This window comes from Melopsittacus undulatus, chromosome 5 (assembly GCF_012275295.1).
Source record: "Melopsittacus undulatus isolate bMelUnd1 chromosome 5, bMelUnd1.mat.Z, whole genome shotgun sequence".
NCBI lineage: Eukaryota > Metazoa > Chordata > Aves > Psittaciformes > Psittaculidae > Melopsittacus > Melopsittacus undulatus.
Window position 1 is genome coordinate 46,054,605 of NC_047531.1, and position 27,921 is coordinate 46,082,525.

Sequence of the window (27,921 nt, forward strand, 5' to 3'; positions counted from 1 at the left end):
CCCGGTCGCCCCTCCCCGGCCGTGGCGCCGCTGATTGGCCCGTCTCGAGGAGCGGGGCGGTGATTGGCTGGCTGCCGGCAGAGCGGGCGCCGCCGGGGGCCCGTCGTGCTTTGCGGGCGTCGCCGTGCTCCGGTTCTGCGCTGCCCCTTGCTGTGAGGTCGTGGGTTCGAGCCCAGTGCCGGGAGCCGGGCGGTTCCCGCCGGGGCGGAGCCGTAACGATCCTGAGAGAGGGAGTCGGGGGCCGTGGGGGGACGGAGGAAGGAAGGTGCCGGGGTCCCCTCACGCCAGCGGTTCTCGTTTCGCGTTCCCAGCTGTGTGTCGCTAGGTTGAGGCGAGGTCCGGGCGGAGCCTGTGGCCCGGTTTCCCTCAGGCCGCGGCCGGGAAGCCGCCTGAGGCTCTATAAAAATGCAGTTCTTTGGCCGGCTGGTGGATACCATCAACAGCGTCACGCAGATATTCACTAACCCGTACCGGGTGAAGGAGGTGCCGGCTGCGGAGTACGCGGCGCACACCTGCCTCCGGGAGGAAGGAAGGGTGGCTCTGTACAGGAACAACCTCGCTCGCTCCTGGGATTGCCTGCTGGTGAACCCCCAGAGCCCACAGGTCGCTTTCCGGTAAGTGATGGACCGGTATCAGCCACTGCTCAAGAGCGAAACTAAAGACATGAGCTCAGGACCATGGTGCTTGGTGGCTGTGGGGTGGTGGCTTCCATCAGGGGGGCTCCTGAGGAGGGGGAGGCCATCCAAAGTTGTCGTCGGAACAACTTGTGGAAGCAGCTCAGGAAGAATAGATGCTTTCTGCTAATGAAGTAGGCTCCTTTCTTTGCTTGGAAGAAGCGTAACACCACATGAGGAGGAAGGCACACTGCATGAGAAGGAATGCGGAAAGTCCCCAGCGCTAATGTTCGGAGACTAGCTGTTTGCGATGGAGGCTGTTTCTCTGAGCAGGACCAGCGCTGTGTTTACCTTTCCTCCAGGCTCTTCCAGCTCGACAACGAAGCAGATGCCCTGGTGCGTTTTGAGCAGTACTCCCGGCTGCTGCGCCCTTTCTATGAGACCTCGCGCCAGCCCCTGTCGCTGGAGGAGCTCCAGCAGCTCAGTGACTGCATCCGCAACCATCCCACCTGGTCCGCGGCACACGTCGCAGTGGAGATCGGCCATCGTGAGACCTTCCGGCACAACCATGTCATGAGGCAAGGGGCAGGAGGGGCCTCCGGTGGGCCTGGTGCTGGGAATGAGCTCGGGATGATGGGCTGGGCCTGATTAGGGTATCCCCACTTGATGTGCTAAAGCAATGGGAGCTCTTTCATGGAGGAGCTTAACATACCTGTGGTTACTGCAGAGGTCAAGTTTAAAAGCGTCAGTTTTGCTGTGTCTTGCTTGAGTGACGGATGTGGCACCAAGGGAATCCAGGGCTCACTGTATAAGGTTATAGGAGGGTTTTCAATGGACATTAAAGCCCAGAGCTCTGGTGTTTGAGATAAAGGATCACAGTGTTTGACCAGAAACACTGATTAGATTTTGCAACCCTTGTGGAACTGCTTTTTGGAGGGGATGGTGGCTAACTGTGAACCACGAGAGAGGAGGTGCAGTATAAGTGTCTTTCTGCAAATGGGTTTTGGCCACAAGCCCTTGGTCTCTTTCCATAGGAAAGTTCACTGAGGATAAAGGAGATTAGTGAAGAGTTAGGAGTCGGAGGCAGCACCAGATTGCTGACTGTAACCTGTCCCCTGCCTTCCTTTGGGCAGGGGGAGTTGCTCCCATGTAGGGGGCAGAGGAAGGAACAAAGATCAGGGTTTGTGACAAGGCTTTTTGGTTGCCCTTCCTGTGCTCCTTCCATGGCAGGAGGCCTGGCTTTTGGGAACCTTGTGGTTCACACCAGCTGGGCCTGTCGCAGACATGGGAGGTACCTTTGTATCAGCTTCCAGGGCAGCTGCACATCCTCCTCTCCTAGGCCTCACATTGACTCCTCTCTTGCAGCTGCGTGAACAGCGTAGACAGTGAGGATGGCTGCACCCCGCTGCACTTGGCATGCCGCAAGGGAGACATGGAGTGCCTGCTGGAGCTGCTGGAGTGCCACGCACGGGTGGACATCACTGACATACATGGGGAGACTGTGTTCCACTATGCTGTGCGAGGGAACAGCCCCCACATCATCGAGGTGTGAATGATTTCAAAGCTGGGAGGGAGCAAGTGGGAATAGAATGAGTCCTCTCTATTGTGGGGAGGGAGACAGGGAAATAGCTGCAGAATGTAGGAGAAATCAGCTCTCTTTGCTGCAGATCGAATTAATGCTTGAGGGTGATTTCAGCTCCTTTTTTCCCCTCCCTTTACTGGTGCTGTTTCCCATAAGCATGCTCCAGTTTCCACCCTGCAGTGAAAAGAAACAAGTTCCCTTAGAAGGTGTCCTTCACTGCTCTTTGCATCAGGCCTTGATCCTGCCTTTCTTCAGGTCCTTGCCTTTCCTTCTCCATCTCCTCAAAGCAGGGGGAGCATTAGTTTAGGCTACTGTGGGTGAGCATGTGTTGCTCACAGACTGAAGGACAGTTTGGAGCTGCCAGCGGCTCTCCTGAGCTGCAGAACCTGTTGTCTGAACTGAGTGGCTTTGCATGAGGTACAGCAATCAGAGCCTCGAGGCAGAGACAGTCTGAAGCCAGAGAGTTTGCAATTGCTGAGAAGCTTGGGCAGAGTGACAGTGTTCATAAGATGTGGGTGGCTTTCCATGTCTGTTCTCTGGGTCTATCAGCTCCCCAGCACCCAGTGGGAGTGTGAGATGGGCTTGCCCCTATGGAAGCACCCCCCATTTGCCCAATACCTATTGTGACAGCTCTCCCTCTGCCTGCCAGACTGCTGGGGTTTCCTAATTCGTGATGGGAGAGGGATGACAATCAGGGCTTGACATGTTGTGGAGCAGGATAGTTAAGACCTTTGTACTAAAAAGATAGCTTCTTCCTTTATTCTCTGATGGCAGCAGCTTGACTTGTTACCGAAATACTTCCAGGTCTGATCTGTCTCCTGTTAGTATTTTTCTCTTTCTTGCTAAACCAAAGAAAAGAAACTAACTTCTTGCCACAAGGGCTTGCAGGGTTCCACCAGAATGGCTGTGGGATATTTTTGGGTAACAGCTATAAAATTCAGGGGGAGAATAGGAAAATTCCTTGAAGTATGTTCTCACATGGCTATTTCAAACAGAATCCTGTTTGTGTCTGAAAGCAGTGGTAGAGTTGCAGGGGAGGTTGAGCTTCTGCCTGCTAAGTGGCTGTGGTAACGGATGGGGCTGCAGCAGGGGAGGAAACTACTGATTTCAGTTAGTGCTTCCATGTTGTTGGACTGAACTTGGCTCACATAGTGGGAGATGGTGGGAGTCTGCTCGGCTGCATCATTCAAGGTGGTGTGAGCCCTTTTTGGCTGAGAGCAACCAGGCCAGAGGAGAAGGGCATGGGCAGCTGCAATAAACCCTCTAGGGAGACAGAACAAGAAGCATTTCCATAGTTGCTCTGTTGGAAGCAGGGGTGGACGGGACAAATTGTAGCATCACGAGGAACCCAGCATTCCAGAGTCTGTCCTTAAGCAGTCAGGAAGAGATGGTATCTTCCATGTCTGTCTATTTATTTATTGTCTCCTGTTCCCAGCTTCTGGGCAAAACCCCAACTACTGGGTTGGACCACCTGAGCAATGAAGGGCTGACTGCTCTGCATCTCGCTTGTCAGCTGGGCAAAGAGGACATGGTTCGATCCCTGCTGAAATGCCGTGCTAGCTGCAGCATCATGGGCACACTGGGCTACCCCATCCACACAGCACTGAAGTTCTCCCACAAAGGGTAAGTAACTACTTGGGATGCCAGAACAGGGTTCTTTCTCCAGCCTGGGGACCTGTCTGCTTGCTCAGGGTTGTCCAAGAGTTGACCCTTTCAGGGAAGTGCTCAGTAGGAAGAGGTTTGTGAAATGCCTTTTCTCAGAATGACATGTGAGAGGATTATTTACTGATGCTTAAGTAGTGTTCCTAATTGCTCTACCTCTATTTTTGAGTGCTCTCATCCTAATAAGCTTTCATTTCAAAGCCTGGCTATTCCTGTCTCCTGTAGGCCAAAGGTACGCTTTACTCTTAATCGCAGAATCATAGAATGGTTTGGGTTGGAAAGGACCTTAAGGTCATCTAATTCCAACCCCTCTGCCTGGGCAGGGAAATAATAAACACATTGGAACTGAATTATAAAAGACACGATATTTACTCTCTGTTTTGTTTTCTCTGGACGAATTTGATTCTCTTTCGATGTGCCTTATAGTACTTAATTGTCACAGTGTCCAAGCTCTACAAATAGGGCTCTCAAGTCAACACTAGCTGCTGCTAGACAATTTTTCAGCAGTTTGAAAGTGCTTTCCAGCATCAGAGATACATTTACAGGGCAAAAATATGGTTAGGTCCCTTAGTTTGCAGTGGGGCTTCGTCTCGTCTACATGGTTTACTTGGTGTTCTTTCAAAGCAGAGAGCATAAGTCTACATACCCACGTTTTCTAGGTACTAGATACTGATCATGAGTGATGTGATTTTTCACTTATAGGGAAGTACACAGGTCCTTAATTTCAGCATTTAACTATTTCAGTTTTACCCTCACATTTCCATGGAGAGAGAGGGAGAAGAGAAAAATTTCCTGTTGGGTCTTGAGAGTTTCCAGAAACGCCATATTCCTGTATTGGAGAAGCAGATGTTGCTCCACAGCTTGGAGCTGGGAAAGGATTCTCCCACTTCCTCCAAACACTGTGCTGTTTTTGTGCTTCCTGTTGTGCCCTCTCTTTCTTTCTACAAAGAGCAGGCCAAAACTGCAGCTGAGAAACTTGCAGGTGTTGCAGAGAGCCTGCTGCTGCTGAAGGATTTCCTGAGAGGCTCTGAGTGGGAGGCTGGTGCTGATGTGAGTGGAGGTCTTGTGTCAAGGCAGCAGCCATTCACCCATCCATCCCTTCATCTTCTTGCCTTTGCCAGCTGTGCCCAGGCTATCCTGGAGGTGGATGCCAGCCAGGTTCGCTCCAAGGACCTGCGCCATGAAGCCACTCCGCTGCACTGGGCAAAGAAAGCAGAGGTAAATGGAGCCTGTGGTGAGAGCCTGTGCTGCCACCCAGCACCTGGTTAATTCCTCCTGCTGCTAACCTGACCCTTTCTGAGTGCACAGGCAGAGCCCTCAGGGTATCAGAGCCCAGCCAGCAGCCTGATGTGTGATTCTCTTTGCCTTGTGCTGATCAGTGCTGTTTGCTGTGAGGGACAGGACAGTGGGGCCTTGCAATGAAATCAGCTGGTGGGCTTGTCCCTAGTGTTTCATCCATGGCTGTGAAATTGCCAACTTCCTGGTCCCGTTTGCTGGAAAAACTGAGCACTGTCACTGAAGCCCAGTTGCCCGTGGGGGGAGCTCTCTTCTCATTACCTGCCATGGAGTTTCATGGGAGGAAACAGACTGATGCCTTAAAAACTGCAGGGGAAGAGTTGAAATAACACAGGAAGGTGGCACGTAGTTTATGATCTGTCTTCTGCCATGTGTGATATGCCATGCTCGAGCACCTGAATGGTGCTTGTTGCAAAGAAAGAACATTCCAATGATTGATTTGTTTCCCTCCTGTAGTATCATGTTCCTTTCAGAAATGTCCTGTGGAGTTTCAGAGCAGACATAAGTCTGCTTGGGAGAAGATGAAAAAGAAAACATTTTCCCTCCAGTCTGTAAGGATTTTGGCTTGAGTAGGAACTTTTTTCCCTCTGTTGATCTCAGCCAGACATTACACTTGTGCACAACTCCCAGACATTTGGAATCTCTAGCCAGATTGTAAAACCACCAGTTAGTTCTGTGGTAGAAGGCAGAGAAACCCCATCTCCAGTGCTTGGAACAATGCAGCTGGCATCTGACAACCGGCTGCGTCCGGACTAAGGCTCCTTACTCTTCCTCTGCTTTGCTTGCCATGAGACCTGGATCATTTGAGCATCCAGGCAGTTGTTCTCACGATGCTTTTCTCTCTTCTTGACCTGGCACATGCACACTTGGGCACAGATGACACGGCTGCTGCTTGAGTATGGCTCTGAGGTGAATGTGCCCAGCCGGACGGCTGACATGGCTTTGCACATTGCCGTCAAGAGGGGACGCTTTGACTGTGCCATGGTCCTGCTGACGCATGGGGCCAACACCAATGCCAGGGGTCAGGATGGTAACACACCGCTGCACCTGGCCATGAAGGTGAGTTTTTTGCAGAGGCTGCTGGGAAAAAGAAATGGGATTTTCTTGAAGGATTGTGGCAGGGACAGGCTCCTGTGAAATTCTGGCTGTTGTCTTTTATGGGGTGATCCCTTGTGGCTGCTTTGACTAATGAAAAGAGGAGGGAGGGAATGAGAAGTCAAGTAGCTAAGGGGAGCATGGCTCTTAACTGAGCTTTCTCTTGTGCCCTAGCATGACCACCTGGATATGATCAAAGCGATCATCGTGTTTGGAGGAGATATTGAGATCCCTAATGATTTCGGGGAGACACCAGGGTTGTTGGCAGCCAGGAGCAGCAAAGGTGAGGAGCACGTCAGCAACTTTACAGGTCGAACCCAGCCAGCAACTTGTCTCTCTTGGTGCCTGAAACAGTGTCTTGGGGAGAGGTGCAAGCATGTCAAGAGTGGGTGATGCTTCTCCAGCATGCTTTCCCAGCTTCTAGTTGCTCATAGGGTAGACACTTCCTGAGCTAACGGTGTAGGCTTTGTATTCATAGCCCTTGATGAATTTTTCTTCTATGAGACAGAGATGCAAGAGGACAAGCTGGCACGTACTCCCCCTCTTTCAAGCCATGATATCAGGCACTGCAGGCTCAAAACAGGATGACGCAGTGCTTCTGGAACTGCTCAGGCATAAGCAGATATGGGCAGTTCTTCCGTGGCAAGAAGTGTGTGGCACACACCCTCAAAGTACCCCTACTGTGCACAAATCCTGCTACCTTATGCTACAGGACAGATACCTGGGATGTGCTTTCCTCTCCCCCTGGGTCATCCCAGAAGCTGTATGAGGGTCAGGGCTGCTGTGAATTTGGCAGAGACCCCACCAGTGTGTGTGTGCACTGATTCTCTTTCTGATCTGTGACTTCCCCTTCGTCACCTAAGGTGCGAACCGGAAAGTGCTCTTAGACCTGCTGCAAACTGTAGGGACCGAGCGCTGCCACCCACCCAACCCCGACTCCCCAAGCCTGGCACCAGCTGCCACCTCCTTCTTCCTGGAAGGCCAACCTTCCTCGCGGAGCAGCTTCAAAAGCTTAGGTAAAGCCTTCCCTGGCTCTTCTGCGCTTTTCTCCCTTCTTTCTTCACAGCACTCTCGGACCTGTCCTTCAGATGGGCTGCACTCTGGGGACTGTCTCCTGTGTCTCAGTTTTTGGTCACTGTTCTCATTCAGCTATTGCAAGATCCTGTCTCTTTTCTCTGTTTTTCCTCTGTGTGTACTCTGAACTCTTGTAATCTAAACTTCTGTTTCATAGACCTGACACAATACATCTCTGTAAAAAGGAAAGGGAAGACTCACTCCCCCAGCCCTCTGGAAGAGCTGTAGGACTTAATTACCTGCATGTACTTTATACACTGGGTCGTGTATAGAAGGGGAGCTACTTGCCAGTATGCCTTGAGGGCCTACCAGTGTTGTGCTGGGCACAAAGGAAATTAGAATCATTGGTCATTCAGATCCTGGAGGCCAGCTGCTGGGAGAGAGAAGGGATGAAGCCCAAGGATAAGTGACACTGGTTGCAGGGTTTATGTTATGTGTAGGAAAAGCCTACCTAAGGACATGTGATTGTGTCATGTCTTGTGCTCTTTACTGCCCAGACTGTGTGAATAAGACCTTAGGTCTATTCTAGATGCCAGACTCTCCTCCTCTGGGGAGCTCCAGAGCTCAGGCAGAGGCAGTGGGAGGGGTTAAAGAGTGGGCTTTGGGTGAGTTGGCTTGGAGCAAGGCTTGACCCTCATGAAGGGCATGCAGGCAAACAGCAGCTGCTTGTGGTCCTCTTCCCTGCTCAGGTTGGTGTTTTCCTTTGTAAAGTCCCTCCTGTGGGGCTAGAGGACAACCCCCTGCCAGGCTCTGGGGTGCATCTGTGTCACCACAAATGTCTCACTGGCTGGTGGCACCAGGACTTTCTTCTTGCCATGACCTGTTTCAGCTCTCATGCAGTGGCAGAGCAAGGCCCTTTTTCATCATGGACTCTGGCCCTTGAAGAAACTCCTCACCACATTCACTGTCGTCCACAACCACCTTCCAGCCTGGGCACTGGCAGGAGTGTTTTAACTTCTCTCCCCCTGTTCTTTCTTCTTTTGATTTCACAGGCTGGCTTCTCACCTAGCTTGGATTGGTGCCCTGCACCCAGGATGGCCTGGGTGTACGTCAGCTGAGGGGTAATGACAAGCCACCCTGTCCCCACAGCTCTCCTGCCTAGGTTACCTTGCAGGAGTAGATTTAGGTTTCATTTCACTCCTTAGTGGGCACGCTGCTAGGCTCTGCCTTCTCTCTTGCTTACTGTGCTCATCATCTGCTTCTACAAATCCTCTGTCTTCACCAATGCATCTCCAGCTGCCTGCTCTAAAGGATGGGTTTTCTTCTCCTTGATGTGGAGTTTGATCTAGGGGGGTACCTAGTGGCTATGGGTAAGATGGCTATGTCTCCTGCAGGGAGCTTTATTCAATTGGCAAGGGAACTGGATGTTCTCTGTGATGGTGGTGGAAATCATTTACTGCACTGGTGGGAGGTTTGGGTACTCTGGCTGAGCTTTCTGGGGGCAAACTAGGAAGAGTAATTGAAGGTTCTGTAATTGATTAAGTATAATTTGGTTGGCTGCTGTCTTGGAGGCACATAGCGGGGGCCTCGGGTAGCAAAGTGGTCTCTAATTACTGTTTTCTTCCTGCATGTTCATGGCCCTATAGGGTACAAGGACCTTCTGTATGCTTCTGCAGCGCTTGGGCAGTTGTTGAAGGCACCAGATGTTGTGGACTCATCCAGTGAGGGTAGAAGACAGTAAGTAAGGAACAGCTTCTGTCCAGGCCACCATACAACTTGAAGGTGAAATCTGTGTGTGTGAAGTTTCCCCACAAACACTTGCGTGTGGCATCCTCAGAGCTGACATTATTTTATGTCCATTGATGCAGTTTTTGCCAGAACCTTGTGATAAATCTGTTCCCATAAATGACCATGGCCTGTTTCTTCCTGCAGGCCTGGAGCTGCAGTGGAGCCAGAGCTCAGCAGGTGAAAACCCTGCTCTGTCCCCTTTGCCACTAAGCACCAAACACTGTTTTGGCTTTGAGATGTCCCTATCTCTACACGCTGCCATGATCCTCACCCAGCTCCTTTGACAGGCTGTGCACTTCCTCGACAATGCCTGCACCTCGCCTGGCATGGATCAGGGGGAGGGTTGGTACTGAAAGAATGTAGGGCTGTCTGCTTTTTATTTATGACACAATACTCAAGGGACTTGGGAACATTTTCAGCTTGTGAGTGTCTCTCTGGTGCAGAGGTTAGAGATGGCTAAAAGAGCAAGTGGTGTTTGCATCTTGCATCTGAAGAAGCACCTCTTGATTTACTTGTTCACTGATTACACTGTCCACAGCAGCCTTCTAGTTACTGGCATAGTTTCCCATCCCCAGGGCTGTGTTCCCACATGGCATGCTGTGATTTGTATGCTGTCCCACAGCTCCGAGTCATCTGTGCCTCTCTCCACAGTCATGACCGCCTCCTGTGCCTGGATGGAGGGGGCATCCGGGGCCTGGTGCTCATCCAGCTCCTCCTGGCTATCGAAAAGGCTGTGGGCCGTCCCATTCGTGAGATTTTTGACTGGATCGCCGGGACCAGCACTGGGGGGATCTTGGCCTTGGCTATTGTGCATGGTGAGCACAGTGCAAATAATGGGCTCCTTCTCGCTCCTGTGGGTTGGGAGTTGCCTCTCTGAGTCCCAACTGAGATTTGCTGTCCCTGCCAAAAGAGGGAAGGGATGTTCGTTAATGAAGGAAAGCCTTCTTGCTCTCTTCTCTCTTACTTCTCACATCAGCTGGCCTTGAGTGGCTTTCTGGGTTTAGGAAGTACGTGCTGGCAGAGTGCAATGTCCTGTTCTTCCTGCCCTTTCCATGGGGGTTTTACAAGAATGTGGTCAACACTTTCTGTTAGTGGGAAACTATGCTCTGAGCTTACCCTTCCTCTTTAATCCTTCCCAATCAAGCTGTTGAGCTCTGAGCATATGACAGCTTGGGAAGGGAATGGGATTGGGAGTGACTCCTCCCATCTCCCACTGATGTGCTGTTTGTTCTGCCTGCCCTTCCTCCCTGCTCTTTGCTCCTGCCAACGCTGTTGCCTGTCTCAGGGAAATCCATGGACTACATGCGCTGCCTGTACTTCCGCATGAAGGACATGGTGTTCCGGGGGTCTCGGCCTTATGAGTCGGAGCCCCTGGATGAGTTCTTGAAGAAGGAATTTGGGGAAAACACCAAAATGACAGATGTCCAAAGACCCAAGTAAGTCCTCCATGGGGCTGCTCTGGTCAGTGCCCTCTTGGGTGTGCACTAAACCATTCTTAGCAGAGATGCTCAGCTTCTTCTTAGAGCAGATCTGAACAAGTGTGATGTGCAGACTGTTGAAGCCATAAGTACGTTTTATTTCCCTCATTTTACTCTTACTCTGCTATGTCCTCCAGGGTTATGGTGACAGGGACATTGTGTGACCGCCAGCCAGCTGAACTCCACCTTTTCCGGAATTACCCCGTGCCAGAGACAAAAACCTCCACTGAATACAAGACAAGTGCATCATTCAGACCACTCACTCAGCCACAAGGTACATGCTGGCACACAGCAGTCCAGTTGGTTGGCAGGGGACAAAGCCATCTCTCAGAGATGCAAGATTTCCTGTGCTTCCTCCCATTGCTCTGAAAATCAGGCTGTTCAGCAATGGCTCATCCTTGTAGCTTGAGCCTAGCAATGGTTGCCTTTTCTTCAGTCTCCTCCTCCCTTCGCTTCTCTTGTACCAGGGGCTGGCCAGAGAGGTTCATGAGGAAGGGATATGCTAGAGGAGTCATGCATACAGTCAGTACCTTTCCCTGGGCTCTCAGGAGCAGCAGTGAAGCTGGTAGTGAGTGAATTTGACCCACAGTACATAGAAAGTGGTGAGAATATCTTTTAAAGCACCCCCAAATAATCCTGTGCATCCAAGCAGAGTCCCTGCTGTTGGGAGAAGGAGGTACAACAATGTAGGGCAGGGTCTTCTGGGGTTGCAAGCCCCCCTGCTTTGTGCGGGTGAAGGTGGGGTGTTTCTTGCACCCAGGAAAGTTGCTGCAAGAGGCCATATGCTTTCTCTCTCTCCAGACCAGCTTGTGTGGCGCGCTGCCCGCTGCAGTGGTGCAGCTCCCACTTATTTCCGGCCCATAGGCCGCTTTCTGGATGGTGGGCTGCTAGCCAACAACCCGACCCTCGATGCCCTGACAGAGATCCATGAGTACAACAAGACACTCATCAAGAAGGTGAGGGAAATCCTGGCTCTGACTGGTAACTGGGGCTTTATTGGCTCCACGGAGCCTCCTTTGAAGGGGAAGGAAGGTTTGGGAATGGATGGATGCCTCTCTGGTGGATAAACAAGTTAGCCATGCAGCACCCTAGAAGCGAGTGTATGGAGGGGGTGTGTGTTGGGAATGCTCTGCATTAACTGTTGGTCCTTGCAAACAAGTCTTTTGTTTGTCCACAGGGTCAGAAGCAGGAAGTAAAAAAACTGGGGTTGGTGGTCTCCCTGGGGACGGGGAAGCCTCCGCAGGTACCAGTGAGCTCCGTGGATGTTTTCCGTCCCTCTAACCCTTGGGAGCTGGCAAAGACTGTCTTTGGAGCCAGGGAGCTCGGCAAGATGGTGGTGGATTGTGTGAGTACTGGGAGGAGGGATGGGGGAAGACCCCTGGGGCTGCTTGCAGAGAGGGAGCAAAGGTTTCCGATCTTCAGCTGCTTCCTTTTGGAAGAAAATTGTATTTCCTTGGAACTGTTCTGATCAGTTCAAGGGATGGACATAGTGGGTAACTTAAGAATTGTGGGTGCACATCAGGTCTGAAGCCCTGTCTTCCTCTTTGGGGATTTGACTGCCAAGGGAAGTTCTTGCAGCTGAAAGGAGCTGAGGACAGGATGGTGGTTATGACCCTTAGGGACATTTTCAGGTGTGAATTCATGAAGCTCAGTATCTTTTAGAGAGCATCTGAGCAAGCTGGACCAGAAACAAACCCCACATCTTGGAAAACACCAGTTCATTTTTATTTAGAAAAGCTGTGTTATCCCTACTGGGGAAATTAGTAAATGCTGGAGAAGTGGGAGCATCACTAATAGAAAGCAGTAGTTCAGAGCAGTGGTTAGGAGTATGTAATAGGCCTATGTCCTTGCATGCTTTAGAAAGATCATTACATGAAAACTTTCCGAATGAATAACAGCCAGAAAGATCAGAACACAGGTTCTGACTGTAATCTTGCTTCTGTTGCTTTCTGTCCTTTTAGCTTCCTAAAGTCAGGAAATAGCCAGAGAGATCCCTCTGCTTCCCTTGTCTTTTATTTCAGAGGTCCCATGGAAAGTGTTTCAGAAAGCCTTTAGTAATCACAGGCTCTGCTGGTACTGGGCTGGGACAGAAATGGATAGAGATTAAATCCCAAGGAGGCTGCAATTCAGATCATCCTGGGGGTATCCTTAAGGGAATCCACTTGGTGGTGTGATGGATGGAGGATCTGTAGTGTGCAATTCCTTGTGTCCCAAGGATTGGGAGCACTGTTCTTATATTAAAACAAATAAAAAGCCACCCCTCTCTTGGTGGTGACCGGTGCCATCCAGCATGCACTTGCTCCTGGTTTTCCCTTTCCCTCTGTGGCTTGTGCAGTTTGACTTAGTAAATGCTAGAGAAGCTGGGAGCCTCTTGCAGGCAGGGGAAGAGCAGTGTGGCAGTCAGGCTCTAACTGTGGGCCTGGTTCTCCTGCAGTGTACTGACGCAGATGGCCCAGCTGTGGATCGTGCCAGGGCCTGGTGCGAGATGACGGATGTCCCGTATTTCCGGTAGGAGCTTCCTTTCCACTCTCCGCACCAACCTATTTTTATCCCTCTCGCTTCAGACCTGCCTGAGGCATGTGTCATCCCAAATAGCATCCCCTCAAGAGGCATGCCTGCCCAGACCTGTCCTCCTGCTCCCTCTCCTCGTGACTCAGTGGCATAACGGAGGATGCCACGGCTCACTGTATGACCTGATGCCCCAAGCATACCTTGTCTGGGATCAGTTAGTGGGGTCTCAGGGGATGCTGGCTGACAGCATCCTTTGAGACCTGCCCTATTCCACCATGCCACAGGCTGGTTTAGAGCTGTGCCTTAAGTGGTGCAGGTGCTGAACTGTGCCTCAGCCTTGAGCATAAGTTTGCCTTAAAGGAGGGGGAAGGCCTCTGCTCTGCAAGCCTGCTGGATGTCCAGTGTCTGAAGGGGACCTGCAAGGATGCTGGAGAGGGACTCTTTGTTAGGGACTGTAGTGATAGGACATGGGGTGATGGATTTGAACTGAAACAGGGGAAGTTCGGGTTAGATATAAGAAAGAAGTTCTTCACTGTGCGGGTGGTGAGGCACTGGAACAGGCTGCCCAAAGAAGTGATAAATGATCCTTCCCTGGCAGTGTTCAAGGCCAGGTTGGAGAGGGCCTTGGGTGACATGGACTAGTGTGAGGCATTCCTGCCCATGGCAGGGGGGTTGGAACTGGATGATTTTAAGGTCCTTTCCAACCCAAACCATTCTGTGATTCTGTGTTGGGAGCCACTTGGCACAAATCTTGTGCTTGGCAGGCTCACTGCCTTCCTGTGTTCATGTCTGGGCTCAGCTGGTGATGCTGTCTTGCTGTATGCAGGCTGAGCCCACAGCTGCGGACGGAGGTGATGTTGGATGAGGTGAATGACTCTGTGCTGGTGGATGCTCTCTGGGACACCCAGCTTTACATCTACCAGCAGCGGGAGCAGTTTGAGCAACTGGTGCGACATCTCTCCCGATGACTGACCTGGAGGTTCCTGTTCTGCATCCCAATGGCAAGGAGCAGCAAGCACTGGAGTGGCATGGATTTTCCCTTGGGCTGAGGTGTTGAGGTGGGGGAGGGACTACTACTACCACTACTAATGAGGAATTAATGGTGTTTAATAGACAACAGTGCACATACACATGTATTCTAGGGCACACCTATGTATTCCCAGAGTGAATGCTGACAGTTATCTTTGTACTGTAGCCCCATCTCTGCTGCTATGCTTGGTTTTGCTGCCTGATGTCTGATGGTACCTCCCAGAACCCAGAGCCCCTACCTACCTGTCTTGAGCTGGAGGCTGTCTCCTGTCTGTGCAGCACCTCCACTGACAAAGCACCGTGCACCTTCCTGCAATACAGAATAGGTCATGGCTAGAGAAAGCTTCAGGGATTACTTGGCCCACTGAGGCCAAGATGTTTTTGAGTGTACTGTGTAGGGAAAAGAGATTATTCTTCCCTTAACATATCCAGTTTTAAGGGCAACAGAAGTGCTGCAACTTTACACAGTAGGTACAACACAGAATGTTGTGACTGGCCTTGGGAGAAGGGGGATCTTTTCTGAGGCTGTTGTCTTCTGTAGTACTTCCCCCTTTCCCCTCTGAGATGGGCTGGCAACAGGTACTGACTGCCCAGGGTGGGAGCAGGCCCCTCAGTGACCATTTTGTGCCACCCAGGTTGCCGTCCTACTCCGCTGAAGGGCTGAGATGTGAAAGCCTGTCTTTACTGACAGCAAACTCGAGATGAGGGTCTGTAGCCTTGGCTTGGGAGAGAGACTGTTTATTCTTGATGTGAAACTGAAATACTCTGAGTTCAGTTCCCACCAAAGAAACTGACCTTGTGACAATTTGGATTTACTTTTTTTAACTGCTGGAAACCTATTGTGACTGCTGCACTGCTCGATGGTTCTGCAGTACATTTTTTGTATTTATAAATAATTTATGTATCTGTTTGGAGGTGTTTTGAAGAGTAACCTGAAAAACTGGATTCTTAATCATTTGCTTCTGACTGAAGGGACCGCTGTTGTGAACAGTGCTTCTGTGCAAAACTAACCCCACTTGAAATAAAGAAAGGTTTGCATTTGGTTCCACTGTTACACAGTCCGTGCTTGTCTCTCAGTCCTGAGCTTGCAGCCTCTGAATTTCATCCAGGTAGAAAATCAGGTGTTGGGCTCCATGAGGCACAGGATTCTACCTTTGTGGGGGCTGTAGAGGTGAATTGGCCTGCCCCTGCAGCCAGCCCTGGGAGCAGGTGAGTGGTGTGAGTGTTGGCTGTCCCATGAAGCACATCACGTGCTGGACTTAACAGTTGCAGCCAGGGGAGATGCTTTAGGCCAGCTGCCATATAAAAATCCTCTTGGAGCTGGCCACCCTAAAAAGAGGAACACTGAGATCCCTTTGGGATACAAATGACTGTAGACAGGGCTTTAGGTTTTGTATCCCCAGGTGGTTCCTGGGCAAGTTAACTGTTGCAAGCCTGCTGGACCTGGTTCCTAAGGGACACCACCATAGGAGTGGGCACTAGGCATGAATAGGGCTAAAAACTGATTACCGGCTTTCTGATCTTCAGTTTCACAAATGAGATTGTGGAATCAAGTGGCTTCTATTGTGGAGTAAATGGTTTTATTTTTCTACATAAAAAGGGGCTTACCTTCCCATGGAAAACCAAAACTCCACATCTTGAAACTGAGAGAATATGAACTCCTTTCTGGTTTTTGCCCCTGGCTTGCACTCCACCCCTCTGTAAGCCTGCACTGTCTGCAGGGACTTCACAGAGTGATGCTGAGTTGGAGCTGCTTGCATATGGGCAGGGAGAGCAGGAGGGTTCAGGCACAAGGTTATGCATGCCATTACGGAGTCTTACTGGGTGTGGGACAGAGAGCCAGTGGGCTCATGGCTGGGGCAGGGGAATAGTGGGCAGGGAAGAGGTGGAGCCCATTCTGAGCTTTCCTTACCTGTCCCTCTGCCTGATGCTATTTGTTACCTGCAAGCCAACAGGGATCTCCTGACTCATGAGGTGTCTGTGTGAGAGACCGAGGATGCTCCTCTAGCACAGCGAGCTGAGCAAAGCCACCTTGAACAGTGGCAGTGAGAGAGGCAGTGAGCCATAAGGCGGTTTCTCTGGCAGGTGGCTGGCTCCGCAGGTGTCAGGGCAGGCAGAGCTGGGTACCAGCCCAGCCATCAATAATGCAGGGAGGGGCTCACATGCCCTTGCTGGCTGTCGCAGGATTCCTCTCTCCCCAGGAGTCCAGTTACTTCCAGAGATCAAGTTCCAGCCTCTGTGCTGGTGAATTATTAAACTCCAGCAGTGCTCCGTTCCCTTTGTACTCTGGCTGTGTCTTCCTGCTGTCCTTCCTTCCTTGCCAGCAACGGCTTCTTTCCATCCAGCCGGCTGTGGGGAAGCAGAGTCCTCCAGGCCAGGATAGCACCTTGTGCTGTTCTTTATTCCTTCGTCCTCTCTGGGAGAGGGGAAACGCTCCAGAGATGGACCTGTCCTACAGATCCACCATCTCCATCTATAAGGTGAGTGCTGCCACCAAAGGCTGCTCCTCTCTGCCTAGGGGAGATGCATGGGTGGGAGGAAAAGAGCTGTTTTCTCTCTTGGATGAATAGCCAAGGGCTTTATCCCTTCCCCAGGGAAACCAGCTCTTGTGGGCTCTGCACTGTGCTTGAGAGCAGATGGCTGGCAGGAGGGGAAGGTGGTGTGGGTCTTAAGGCAGATCTGGGAAGGAATTGGGTAACCAGTGTGGTTCAGACATGGACAATTCGTGGTATTCTTCAGGGTAACACACTTTGGTTGCTGGTAGGCAGGAGGAGTTCAGTCGGCTGTTTTCCTGCTTGCTGGAAAGAGCAGCCCAATCTCACAAATCCTTCCCTGTGCCCATTGGTGCTGTACCAAGGTGGTGAGGACTGGGAGAAAGAAAAGAAAGAATCTCTGCTGTGGGCAATAAACACCTTTGATAAATACAGCAGGCAAGAGCAGAGAGGCTGGTCTGATGCAGTCCGTCCCTTGTCTTATTAAGCTGCTGAGTCTGGCAGTGCACCACATCCTGGCCAGGAAAAAGTCATGTTCATGCCTGGATAATAAACATTGAGGTGATGGAGTGAGGGGAAAAGGCTGCTCGGATCCCCTCGAATTATCCCCCCACCTGCAGTGGCTGTGGGGCCCTGGGAGAAAGCCATCTTCAGGTCACCACTTGGCTGTGCAGCAGGCTGCCTTGCCTTCTGGTATTGCTCCTCTCCTGGCTGGCTGGAGAGGACTCCGGGCACCTGAAGGTCCCTCTGGTGCAGGGAGCTGACTTTGTGCAGGGCTGCACATCACTGCTGCTATCCAGGCTGTGGCTGTGGGAAGGAACTGTGTCGCTGCTGCATGCAACTGAGCCACAGTAGGACACTGACCTGCTGAGGTCTCTGGAGCATAGCTCAGACTGGTGTTAACGTGCTTCTGCCTGGCACAGAGTATCCTGGAGCAGTTCAACCCCGCGCTGGAGAACCTGGTGTACCTGGGAAACAACTACCTGCGTGCCTTCCATGGTGAGTGGGGTCCCACAGAAGCCAGATCAAGCTGCTGCCTTCATCCCAGGTGTCCACTGTGCCATCACCCAGGACAAAGTTGCTGGTCCTCCTACTCTTTAATGTCCTGTGCTGCACTTAAGTACTCTTCTGCTCCAGGACCCACTGCTATTATTAGGCACAGACTGGGAGAAATGGAGTTCCCTTGCCTATAGTTGAGGCACCAGGGGGTGGCTGTCCTCTGCACTGCTTCCTGGGGCTGGTGATGGTGGGAAGGCAGGCCAGATCCTTACTGCTCCTCTCCTCTCCTCACAGCATTATCCAAAGCAGCTGAAGTGTATTTTAAGGCAATTGAAAAGATTGGGGAGCAAGCACTGCAGAGTTCCACCTCACACATGCTGGGTAAGGCTCTCCTGTTTGTGATCCTCTGTCCTGTGATGAGTCACAGTTACATGCTTTTGGCCTTCCCCCTTACCTGGTCCCTTTCTAGGCCCTGGGGGGAAGGAAGACAGCTCCTCTAAATGGTGTTTCCCAGCGCCAGGCCCTGTCTAGGTGATTAGAGTCACATTTATTTTATGCCCTTGAACAACCCAAGGCCCCACCCCTCTCTCCTGTATCCCTCTGAGATCAATGACTGAGCTGTTGGGATGGACCTTCAGCAATGGACCTCTCATGGAAACCAGTCCTTGCTGCCCTAAGAGCTGGAGGAACCAATTTTCTCCTCCTTGCAGGTATGAGGTAAAAGCTGGAGAGCATGGATTGACAATAGCCAATGGGATGTTGTCCCCCTGAGCCTACAGCAAGATGAAATGGCAGCTCAGAGCTGAAGGGCAAATAATTCTGTAGCCTAATGATGGCTGCTGAAAATATGCTCAGGAAATTGCTCTATTGAAAATCATTTTAATGAGCTTCTATAGGGACTCCTATAGTCATCTGCATCATCCAGCTAGTTCTGTGCTTCCTGTCATCAGTCTCTTCCTTTTCCAGTTTCATGATACCAACACCAGTGAATCAGGACCACACACAGCACCACAGAATCATAGAATAGCTAGGACTGGAGAGGACCTTAAGCTCATCTAGTTCCAACCAGCAGCAAGTGCTGTAGTTGCCTTCCTGTAGGACACCCAGAGCCATGCACTGCAGCAGGGGTGCCACTGGGGTTAGAAATGGGACCCACAGGGGCTGTGACAGAGCAGAAACCCAGCACGCTGCCAGCACATGGAGCTGTAACAGAGCACTGGTCTGGCAGCTTCATGGGCTGGAGCAACCCCTCTCCGATGGTGCCTAGGGAGTGGTGGTGGAGCTGAGCCCTGGGGAGGAAGGCTACCAGCCTCCTGCAGGGTGCGGAGAGCAGTACTTTGTGATAGCTGTTGGACTTTCGCCCCCGTGTATCATCAGCCTGAGTGGCACACTGCTGGTCTGCCTCCTTGGGCACACAAGGAAATGGCTGCTGGATTTCCTCACCTTCTGGCTCTTTGCTTGCAGGTGAAATTCTGATGCAGATGTCCAACACGCAGAGAGTCCTGAGCTCTGATTTGGAAGTGGTGGTGAGTGGTTTTCCTGAGGGCTGGTGCAGGTGGGGAATCAAGGGACTTCCTTAACAACAGCGTTTGCCCAGTTCACCCCATCTTCTGCCGTCTCACCTGCCTGTTGGCAGGTCCCCCTGCTCTCCCTGCTGCATGTGATGGAGGTGTGTTGCAGAGCAGCATGCCCAGAGCCCAGCTGGTGTTCAGTGTTCGGTGCCGTTGACGGACTATCACTGCTGCTCCATAAGTGTGGTGGTGGATGTGTGTCAGATTGAGCGATGCCTGGCTCTGAAGTTGCAGCATTCCCATCCTCTCTTTCCCTGGGTCACAGTGGTGGGAAGGAGCAGAGGGGATGCTAACCCTTCCAGACACTGCTGTTTGTGCCCATGTCAAAGCTCGAGGGTGACCCATGGTTAGGAGGGTGCTGGGTGCTGACCCTAAGGCTGCTTCAGGGTAGCCTTGATGTGCCCATTTCTGGCTCCTATATGGAGTCCAGGGGGCAAGAGAGTCATCAGCTCTGCAGGTTTTACGAGCCACCCTTCACCACAGCGCTTGTAACACCCTTTATGGTGAAGGGATTAGGGTGATAGCTCCTTCACCTCTTCCAGGCTCAGACCTTCCATGTGGACCTGCTGCAGCACATGGAGAAGAACACCAAAATGGATGTACAGTTCATCAGTGTGAGTGGTTACCTCCCTTCTCAATTCTTCTCATTTCCCTCTCCCCTCTCCCAAAGGCTTTTGGTGTTTGAGGTGTTTCCTTGACTTTCCTCAGCAGCAGTTAGGAGGGCTTGTCTTCTCCAGTCATGGACCAAACCTCTCCCTAGTTTGGTTGATAATGGAGTGATGCAGGCTCTTTTGCAGTGGGACAAATGCTTCAGTGGGGCTGAGAGACTCAGCATCCCGAAAGCAGTTTCCAGCTTCCCCAGACCACAGCCTCTGCATGGTTGTGTGTCCTGTGCCACTGTGGCCCAGCTGGACATGCTGTTGGGTCATGTCACAGAGGCTGTGGCTTTGCTCCCAGTGCTGCAGGAGCTGGGTGCCTGTTCTTGAGGTTCATCAGTATTCTGGGACTGTTCAAAGCAAAGAAAAAGGTAAAGAAAGATGTTTCTTATGAGAGGTTCAGGAAAAGCCTGATTGCAGAGGGACTCAGGTGTTCAACTGCCTGTCAGAGCAGGACCCTTGCTGCATCACAGTGTGCCTGGGTCTCTGTTTTCTCACCCAGCCTGGTTTCTCCCTGACAGGAGAGCCAGAAGCAGTATGAACTGGAGTACCAGCGCAGAGCCACTAACCTGGATAAGTGCATGGCAGAGCTGTGGAGAATGGAGAGGGCCCGTGATAAGAATGCCCGTGAGATGAAGGTGAGCAGTGATTGCAGGGAGGAGAGGGGCAAAAAGAACTGGGTGATTTTTCCAGACTCAGGGCCGATTTCTCAGGAACTTTGTCCTTCCTTAAAAGCCAAGGGGTTTGCCCCAGCATTCAAAAGGCAGCAGGCTTACCTGGAAAGGAGGAAACTCCTTTTCCACAGGGTGCTGCTCACCTGTGGTGCTCATTCTTGCCAAGCCCTTTCTTCATTTAGTGAGCATTAGTGTGGGAGGGCTCCATCCCTGGCACTCTGCTCTAGCTCCTCTGTGCTGCTCCAGCACTGCAAGCAGAGTGGGAAGCTGGTAGACACGATGACCCGTTTCAACCCTTCCCCTGCCGTGTATGATCCCACTCTGCTGGATTTATGCTGATCCCTTCTTCCCTCTTTCCCCTGTGGCCCAGGAGAATGTGATGCAGCTGCGCTCGGAGATGCAGGCGTTTGTATCTGAGAGCCAGAGGGAGGCTGAGCTGGAGGAGAAACGCCGCTACCGCTTCCTGGCTGAGAAGCATCAGATGCTCTACAACACCCTCCTCCAGTTCTACAGCAGGGTATGGCCTGGCAAGCTGGGGAGCAGAGCTGGAGGGGAGCAGGCAGCAGGAGGGAGCCAGTGCTGAGCTGCCCCTGGGGTGAAAGCAATGTCCATGCATGCACTGGGCAGGAGACCCAATTTCACCTCTTGCTGTGCGGTCCAGGCTGACTGTGCTAGGCTGGGAAAGCACGGCTGGGGCTAAGGATGGTGCTGAAACAGGGTTAGCTGGGTGCGTGAGTGATGGGAGAGGGAATGGGGATGTAGGTGTTTATAGCAGGGTCTTTGGGACCTTTTGAGGGGCTCCCACAAACCTAACTGTGGGAGGACCTGGTCCCTAATCTAATGTATGTGGCAGCCTTGGCTCCCTCTGTAGCTCTTCTGCCCTGGCCACCACCTCCTCTTCTCCCCCTCCTCAGGCTCGGGCCATGATCCAGACCAAGGCACCGCAGTGGAAGGAGCAGCTGGAGGCCACCCGCAACCCATCCAACAGCCACTCACAGGGTCTTCTCGGAGCCTCTCATGGCCAAGGGTATCCATCAGGCCGGCTCACCCCCACCCACCTAGAGATGGTGAGGAACCCATGGACAGCCTCCACCTTGTTTGGTGAAACCCTGGAACAGGTTGCCTGGAGAGGGGAGAGGTGCCCCATCCCTGGAATTGTTCAAGGCCAGGTTGGATGAGGCTCTGAGCATCCTGGTCTAGTTGAAGATGTCCCCGCTCATTGCAGGGGGTTGGGACTGGATGAGCTTTGAAGGTCCTTTCCAACCTGAACCATCCTATGATTCTATGATTGATTTTGTGGTGGTGAAGCTGTTACTGCTTCTTTCAGATTGCAGTGCAAGGCCAGTCCTTGGCCAGCCATGGTACTTGCTGGCTTGTCCAGCTTCCATGGCTGCTCCTGACCAAGATGAAGGGAAAAGTGTGCATGGGCAGCAATGAGGGAACATGCTGGGTTTGGCTTCCTGAGAGGGACTGTGTATGTCTCAGAGCATCTCCCACTGAACTGTGGATGTGTATTCAACCTCTTTTCCTTCCAACAGTCCCAGAGACCCCTTGGGGACTTTACTTCCTCCATGACTGGGAGTAGATCCAGCATCTTCTCTCCGGAGCCTTCAGATATGAGACTGTCTCCTCAACCAGAGCCCCCCAGGCAGCCACTGCGGAGGACACCATCAGCCAGTATGACCCATGTCCAGCAGTGGCTGGACCTCTCTGGGAAGAGAGATGGGGCTGGGGAGGGACCACCACTCTATCAGACTAATGGTCTTCAGCCACATTCCTTGGCACGGTGGGAAGACCGTGGGTATGGGAGCTCGGAGGGTAAGGCTGAATGAAGCACAGGGTGAGCTCAACCAGAGAGTGAGCAGGGCCCATTGAAGACAAGGCCAGGACTCCTGGGGGTGTGAGGTGGGGAACCCACAGATGTGCAATTTCCAGTTTCCCTTGAACCATGAGGGCTGGTTCTTACTGGAGTTCCCATTTGAGTAAAGCACCTTCCCTCGTGCTGCTATGTTAAATATTAGCCTGCCTCCCAACCCAGCCACTTACCTCATGTCTCACCTGCTTATTCTTCATAAGAAATTCCAGCTTAAGATGTTTAAAGAACCACCAGAAAAGGACAGGGGGAGAGAAAGCTTACCCAAACAGTTGTTCTAACAGGGTCAGGAAGAGGGCCATCAGCCAGAGCATCAGCTAGGGCATGCAGTGTGTATGTTCTAGACATTTGGCCAAAGGAAACATAATGCAAAGCTTGATTTTTCAGCTTGAGTTGATTTTCCTCCTGCAAGATGAATGTTTTCCCATGCTTTTCCCATGCTGTGCCCTGCTCTCTCCCTGCAGAGAAAGGCCATCTACTCCTCCTCTAGAGTCCCTCTGAGGCAGCGTGGGTCTTGCAGGAGGATGCCGGGCTCCAGGCAGACCCCTCTGGTGCCTCCCTGCAGGTTTGCTCCCAACTGGCCGCACTTCCCGGTCGGGTTCCTTTGGTGAGGCCAGAAGCAGCGGCAGTGAAGGCAGGAGGACGAGCAGCATGGTGAGAGTGCAGGCTATCGTGCCCCACACGACCGGCATCAACCGGACCCTGCTACGGTTTGACCCTGGGGACGTCATCACGGTGCTGATGCCGGAGGCGCAGAACGGTTGGCTCTATGGCAAGCTGGAGGGCTCATCCATGTATGTGGCTTTGGTGCTGTACATTGGGCTGATGCAGGCTTGTTGGGTATGGAACTGGGAGGTTTAAACCCAAAATCATCTCCCCCCTCCCCTCCTCGTGTGGTCTGTGTTGCCTCATACACTGTATGTGTGGGACTTTGCTATGTCCTCAGTCATGGGGACTCCCCAAGCCAAAGGGATGCAGTGGGACAGGGATGAGCTGCCTGAGGAAGCCCCAGGGGCTCTGTGTGCAAGAGCCAGGGGCACAGTGACCCCCTCCTGGTCTGCAAGGCTGAGCGACTCCTGTCATGGGATCCAGCCCAGGGCCATGAGCTGCTGGAGTTACCTGAGAGCCCTGGCATTTCTCAGCTCACACTGCAACTGCTGCACACTCAGGGCATGGAAACTGCTGCACCTGCACTTACTGAATTACTGCCTGCGGCACTGCCAGCCAGCACCTGGAACAAGCCTGTTCCACATGGGGTCCCGGGTACAGGGGTACTGCACTCTGCAGGGAAGCTCACACTCAGATAAGAGATCAACAAGAGCAGTGCCCTTCTCTGAGGGGGTGCTGGTTTTTCCCTGAGAAGGGATTTCCACAGCTTCCTTGTGCTCTGGCCTTGACTACCTCGTGACTGTGCTCAGACAGAGTCTCTTCCTGCATTGCACCAGCACTGCTCTCAGGGGCACAGATTGTGCACAGCCTCTGAGATAAGCGGGTCCTTTGCCAAGCCTGGTGATTACCCCACGCCCCATCTAGGGGTGAAGGATATGCAGCAGCACTGTCACACGCGGTAGCAGCAGCAGTGGCCTGGGTGATGTGTGTAGATCAGCAGTGCTGGGCAGCTGGGTCTGAAGAACCACAAATCGCGGCTATCTAGACTTCATTTGTCTCTGTTCCTGTGTCCCAGGTGTGGCTGGTTCCCTGAAGCTTATGTCAAGCCTCTGGAGGATGCGAGAGAGATGGAGGAGCCAGCTACCAGGTAACTGGAGAGCAATTGGCCAGGCAGGAGCTGGAGTGGCTCCTGGTAGGTCACTGACTCCAGTGGGTACCTGTTTGGGATGTGCCTTGCGGAGAGCTGCAGTGCTCCTGTGCTGGAGCATCTGCTGAGCACCTCGCTGTGCCCTGAGACCTCACAGGCTTACCCTAGATGGCTCCTCTAACACATGCAGTATCTTCTCAAAGGCCCTTGTGAGTGTGCCAGTCCAAGCCATATGCATTTTCCCCAGAGGCATCCCACAGATAGATGTTGTGGCTAGCAGCCGTGCTGCTCCCTATTCCTTGCTCTTCGACTCTCACCCCACTGTCTTCTTCTCTTGCTCAGGTCCTTCCCACTGCGAAGCAGTCACAGTATGGATGATATCCTGGATCGTCCCAGCACTCCTTCCTCTAGCAGTTACTGGCCTGCCACTGCCCAGCCCCATTTGCCGAGCCCACCTCCCCTCTCAATGGGTGCCAGCAGTCACCAGAGTGGGGTGGTCGCCCCAGTCAGTTCTGGCTCCAAGGTGAGTGAGTGCAGGAGGAGTGACTGGTGGGGGTGTGTGTCTGTATGGAGTGGGCCACAGTCCACATCTGACTTCCATCCTCCAACATGCACCTTCTCTGCATTAGCCTGTTGAGAAAGGAAAACACCTTCCAGATGTTGGTGTGTGACCTCCTCCCTTCCTGAGTTAAGGAGTTTTGTTAGCACTGGCCTTTCTCACCCAGTCTGTTCGCATGCCACCATACCTGTGCCAGCCAGACCTGTGTGTGCAGATCCTCAGTACCTCGCTTTGCCCCCACAAGAGACTGCTTTTGTACCCCTGCCCTTCTCATTTCTCTCTCTTTTTGCTCAGCAGGGATCCTTCAGTTCAGCCCTTTTCTCCATGACCCCCCAGCCTGATTTCTGGTGGCTCCAGGGCAGCACCTCTTTCTGCTAATAGTAGGACCATGGAGTGATCAGGCTGGGCTGGGAGTGGGTGACCAGCTAACAGAGATGCCATCCTTCTTCTCCCTTCAGAGTTTCATGTGTCTCCCCTTCTAAATTCAAGCAGAGGCTGGGTTAAAATCACAGCTGGGCTAAGGGAAAAGCTAGGGGCAAAGGCTGAGGGCACAGTCACTTTGGAGAGCCTTAGAACAAGTTGTGTCAACCTATGCCTTATGCATGGTGTACTGAGGAGGAAACCCTCGATTCATCAGTGCTTCCAGCTGCAGGGAATCGACTGGTGAGGACACAGTTAAAGTTGAGGACAGCTAAAGGTGAGGACCTGGGAGAGGAAAGAACACTGCTGCCCATGGGGCATTACTCGCTCAGTCTCATAGAAGGCTGGGAAACCTCATCTCTGGTTGCTGCAAAGGCAAGTAAAGGCATGGCTTAAAGGACTGAAAAATGCAACATTTAGTTACTCTTTATTCCTTTCATGTTCTGTTCTGTGGTTTTAGGGAGCCTCAGGCAGCACAGCACAGAGGGGAACAGGATCTGCAGCCTATTACCCCCTGTGGATCATGGGTGCTCATCCATCCTCAGGGCTAGGGTGTAGGGATAGACCTGGGATTGAGCAATGAAGTGTGTGGAACATTTGGAGTACCATGGCAAAGTAACTGAGCCTCATTGGAAGTTTGGAAAGGCTCAGCCATACTCTAAACTTATGCCCAAGGCATCCTCCAGTGGAGCCAGGAGCAAATGGGTGTGTGTTTGAATTCCCAGCTGGAACACAGATAGTCACATGTGACTTTCCTGTCTGGCACAAGCTGCAGAAGCTGGCATGCTTTAGCAGGTCACTTGTCACTGATCCTTCACTACTAGCCAAGAATAAGGGCTACAGGACCTAGGTCCACCTTTCTCCATCAGGCTGGTCCACATTCAAGCAGTACGTGGTGTAGGGTAGCTCTTGAGTTCTCTGTGGATACAGGAAGCATGTAATGAACTCTTTGCCAGAGTGTGTGAGTAACACGAGGGGGGCATCTCTGGCTGTGCTGGCAGGGTGAAATGTAGCTCAGACTGTCACTGTGTGCTGTGCTTTTCAGACACGACACTTCGGGGAGGTGAGGCATCTTTCCCAAGACAAAGAGAGGTGTCCTAAGGGAGCAGTGTTGTGTGAAACCTTCCTCAGTGTGTGTGGTGTCTCCTGCCCCACTCGTGTCTCTCCATTCCCTACCCCAGATCACTCACTGCTGCCTTTCTCTTCACTGCAGAAATCAGGAATATTTGAGCAGCCCCCTGAACTCTTCCCACGGTAAGTGAGGTGTGAAATTCCACTCTGGAATCATCAGACAGGGGAGGCTTTATTGCAGTTTTATAATAGTTTGATCTTTTGGATTATCAAATATGGGAGGAGCAGGAAAGTGTCTGGAGGAAAGCAATGCACAACCCACCTTCTAGGACAGGAGGGAGAGGTGGGACATTCTGGTCTTTGCTGACTGGGAAGGCTCCCTCCTGTCTTTGGTAATATGAGGTAGGACTTGAGCACTCTGAGCATATGGGTCCTCCATGCTCCTTCCCATCCATTCTGGGAGAGCCACAAGAGCAGCTGAGTGTGGAGCTATGTTATTTATGCAGCTCTGCCTGCTTCGAAAAGCCTTGAGGCATAAGGGATGTGGCTTTTAACTATGGTGACTCAGGTCTGTGGAGATGAGACTTGCCACAAATCCCTGCTTTCCTTCCCTTTGTGGTTGGGTTGGTGTCTCCTTGTTTCTGGATGGTGCTGTAGCCTCTTTCTGCTCCCTGACCCCTTGCTTAGATGGTCAGGGGTCACAGGTGTAGAGTGCTACTGCAAGGGATGGCCTTTGCTAGTGTACCTCCTACGTCCCATGGAAGAGGGAGCCCTGAGGCAAGCCCAGGGGGAACCCCATGGGAACCTGCAGCAGAATGTGTGTTAAGAAGGAAGAAAGCATCCTCAGAAGCCAGCTTCACCACGCTCCTCCTCAGCATGGAGGTGGCTCCCCAACAGGACTAAGTACCTTTTGCTTGGTCAGTGGGAAACCTGCATGGTTTTTGCAGATTTCCTGATGGTTGCCTGTTTCCTTTCCCGTTCCAGAGGTACCAACCCCTTTGCTACAGTGAAGCTGCGTCCCACAGTCACCAATGACCGCTCAGCACCCATCATCCGATGAAGCCAGGCTGCAGACCACGGACAATGTCAGCAGGGAAGGAGGAGGCATACAAGATCTGGACTATGCCTCCCAGCTAGGCAGCAACCTAGTGCTACCACTCATGGAGTAACTTCTCTTTTCCCCTCCCTTACCTCTGGGACATCAAGACATCACTGGGCTGCCTGGCATGCTTTAGACAGCAGCAGATCCCTTCTGTCCCCCCTCCATGTGTGATGTTACTGTACTTGAATGGGAGAAGTGTGGTGTTACTCGTGCTGGTGGCCTGGGAGAGGGGATGCTGCTGTTCTGCGAGGTGGAGGGAAGGGTGTGTAAGGTCATCTGCAGCATGGGGTAGTGCTAGCAGGATGACAAAGGTGAAGCTTTGCTGGTCTGCTGTGGGCAGAGAAGCGCTCTCATCGAACAGTCCCTTTGCTACCAGAAGAATGAACCCCAGAGGGAGGAGGCCACAGGAGGTCTCCCAGCGCTGTGGACCAGCTGCCAGGGTCTGCACCATGCAGCGCTCTACTCTTGGCCCTTCTGTAGCAGCATCTGCCCCTTCTTGCCCCCAGCACAGCCGCTTCCCTCACTGCACAGCCCTGGGGCAAGGCAGGAGCAGAGGCAGTGCTGCTGCCCTGCTCCTCTGCCCGTTGTCCTGGGGAAAATATTGGGGTTTTTAAATAAAACAGAGAACGATGCTTCAGTGGCCATCCCAGTGGTTGGGATCTGTGGGAACCTCACCAGC

At 52.3% G+C, this 27,921-nt stretch overlaps 2 protein-coding genes across 3 annotated transcripts; both read left to right on the forward strand.

The window, feature by feature from the left end:
• Positions 1–31: 31 nt before the first annotated feature.
• Positions 32–15,123, forward strand: PLA2G6 (phospholipase A2 group VI). 2 transcript variants are annotated; one of them, XM_031049997.2, is made up of 17 exons: positions 32–614; positions 977–1,192; positions 1,980–2,160; positions 3,632–3,819; positions 4,980–5,076; positions 6,031–6,213; positions 6,424–6,532; positions 7,113–7,265; positions 8,910–9,000; positions 9,196–9,228; positions 9,703–9,866; positions 10,337–10,487; positions 10,667–10,803; positions 11,331–11,485; positions 11,707–11,874; positions 12,964–13,037; positions 13,867–15,123. In XM_031049997.2, the coding sequence occupies exons 1-17, from the start codon at positions 406–408 to the stop codon at positions 14,006–14,008; spliced, it is 2,451 nt and encodes an 816-aa protein (XP_030905857.1). In that variant the 5' UTR covers positions 32–405; the 3' UTR covers positions 14,009–15,123. The 2 variants fall into 2 exon arrangements, with proteins under 2 accessions (XP_030905857.1, XP_005150582.1); XM_005150525.3 differs by lacking the exon at positions 9,196–9,228 and having other exon boundaries at positions 34–614.
• A 1,387-nt stretch (positions 15,124–16,510) lies between these two features.
• On the forward strand, positions 16,511–27,850 carry BAIAP2L2 (BAR/IMD domain containing adaptor protein 2 like 2). The gene is made up of 14 exons (XM_031050203.2): positions 16,511–16,549; positions 17,449–17,560; positions 17,855–17,941; positions 19,025–19,086; positions 19,674–19,745; positions 20,309–20,425; positions 20,832–20,978; positions 21,376–21,528; positions 22,000–22,138; positions 22,900–23,128; positions 24,019–24,090; positions 24,433–24,613; positions 26,283–26,323; positions 27,125–27,850. The coding sequence occupies exons 1-14, from the start codon at positions 16,511–16,513 to the stop codon at positions 27,198–27,200; spliced, it is 1,527 nt and encodes a 508-aa protein (XP_030906063.1). The 3' UTR covers positions 27,201–27,850.
• The last annotated feature ends 71 nt before the right edge of the window (positions 27,851–27,921 follow it).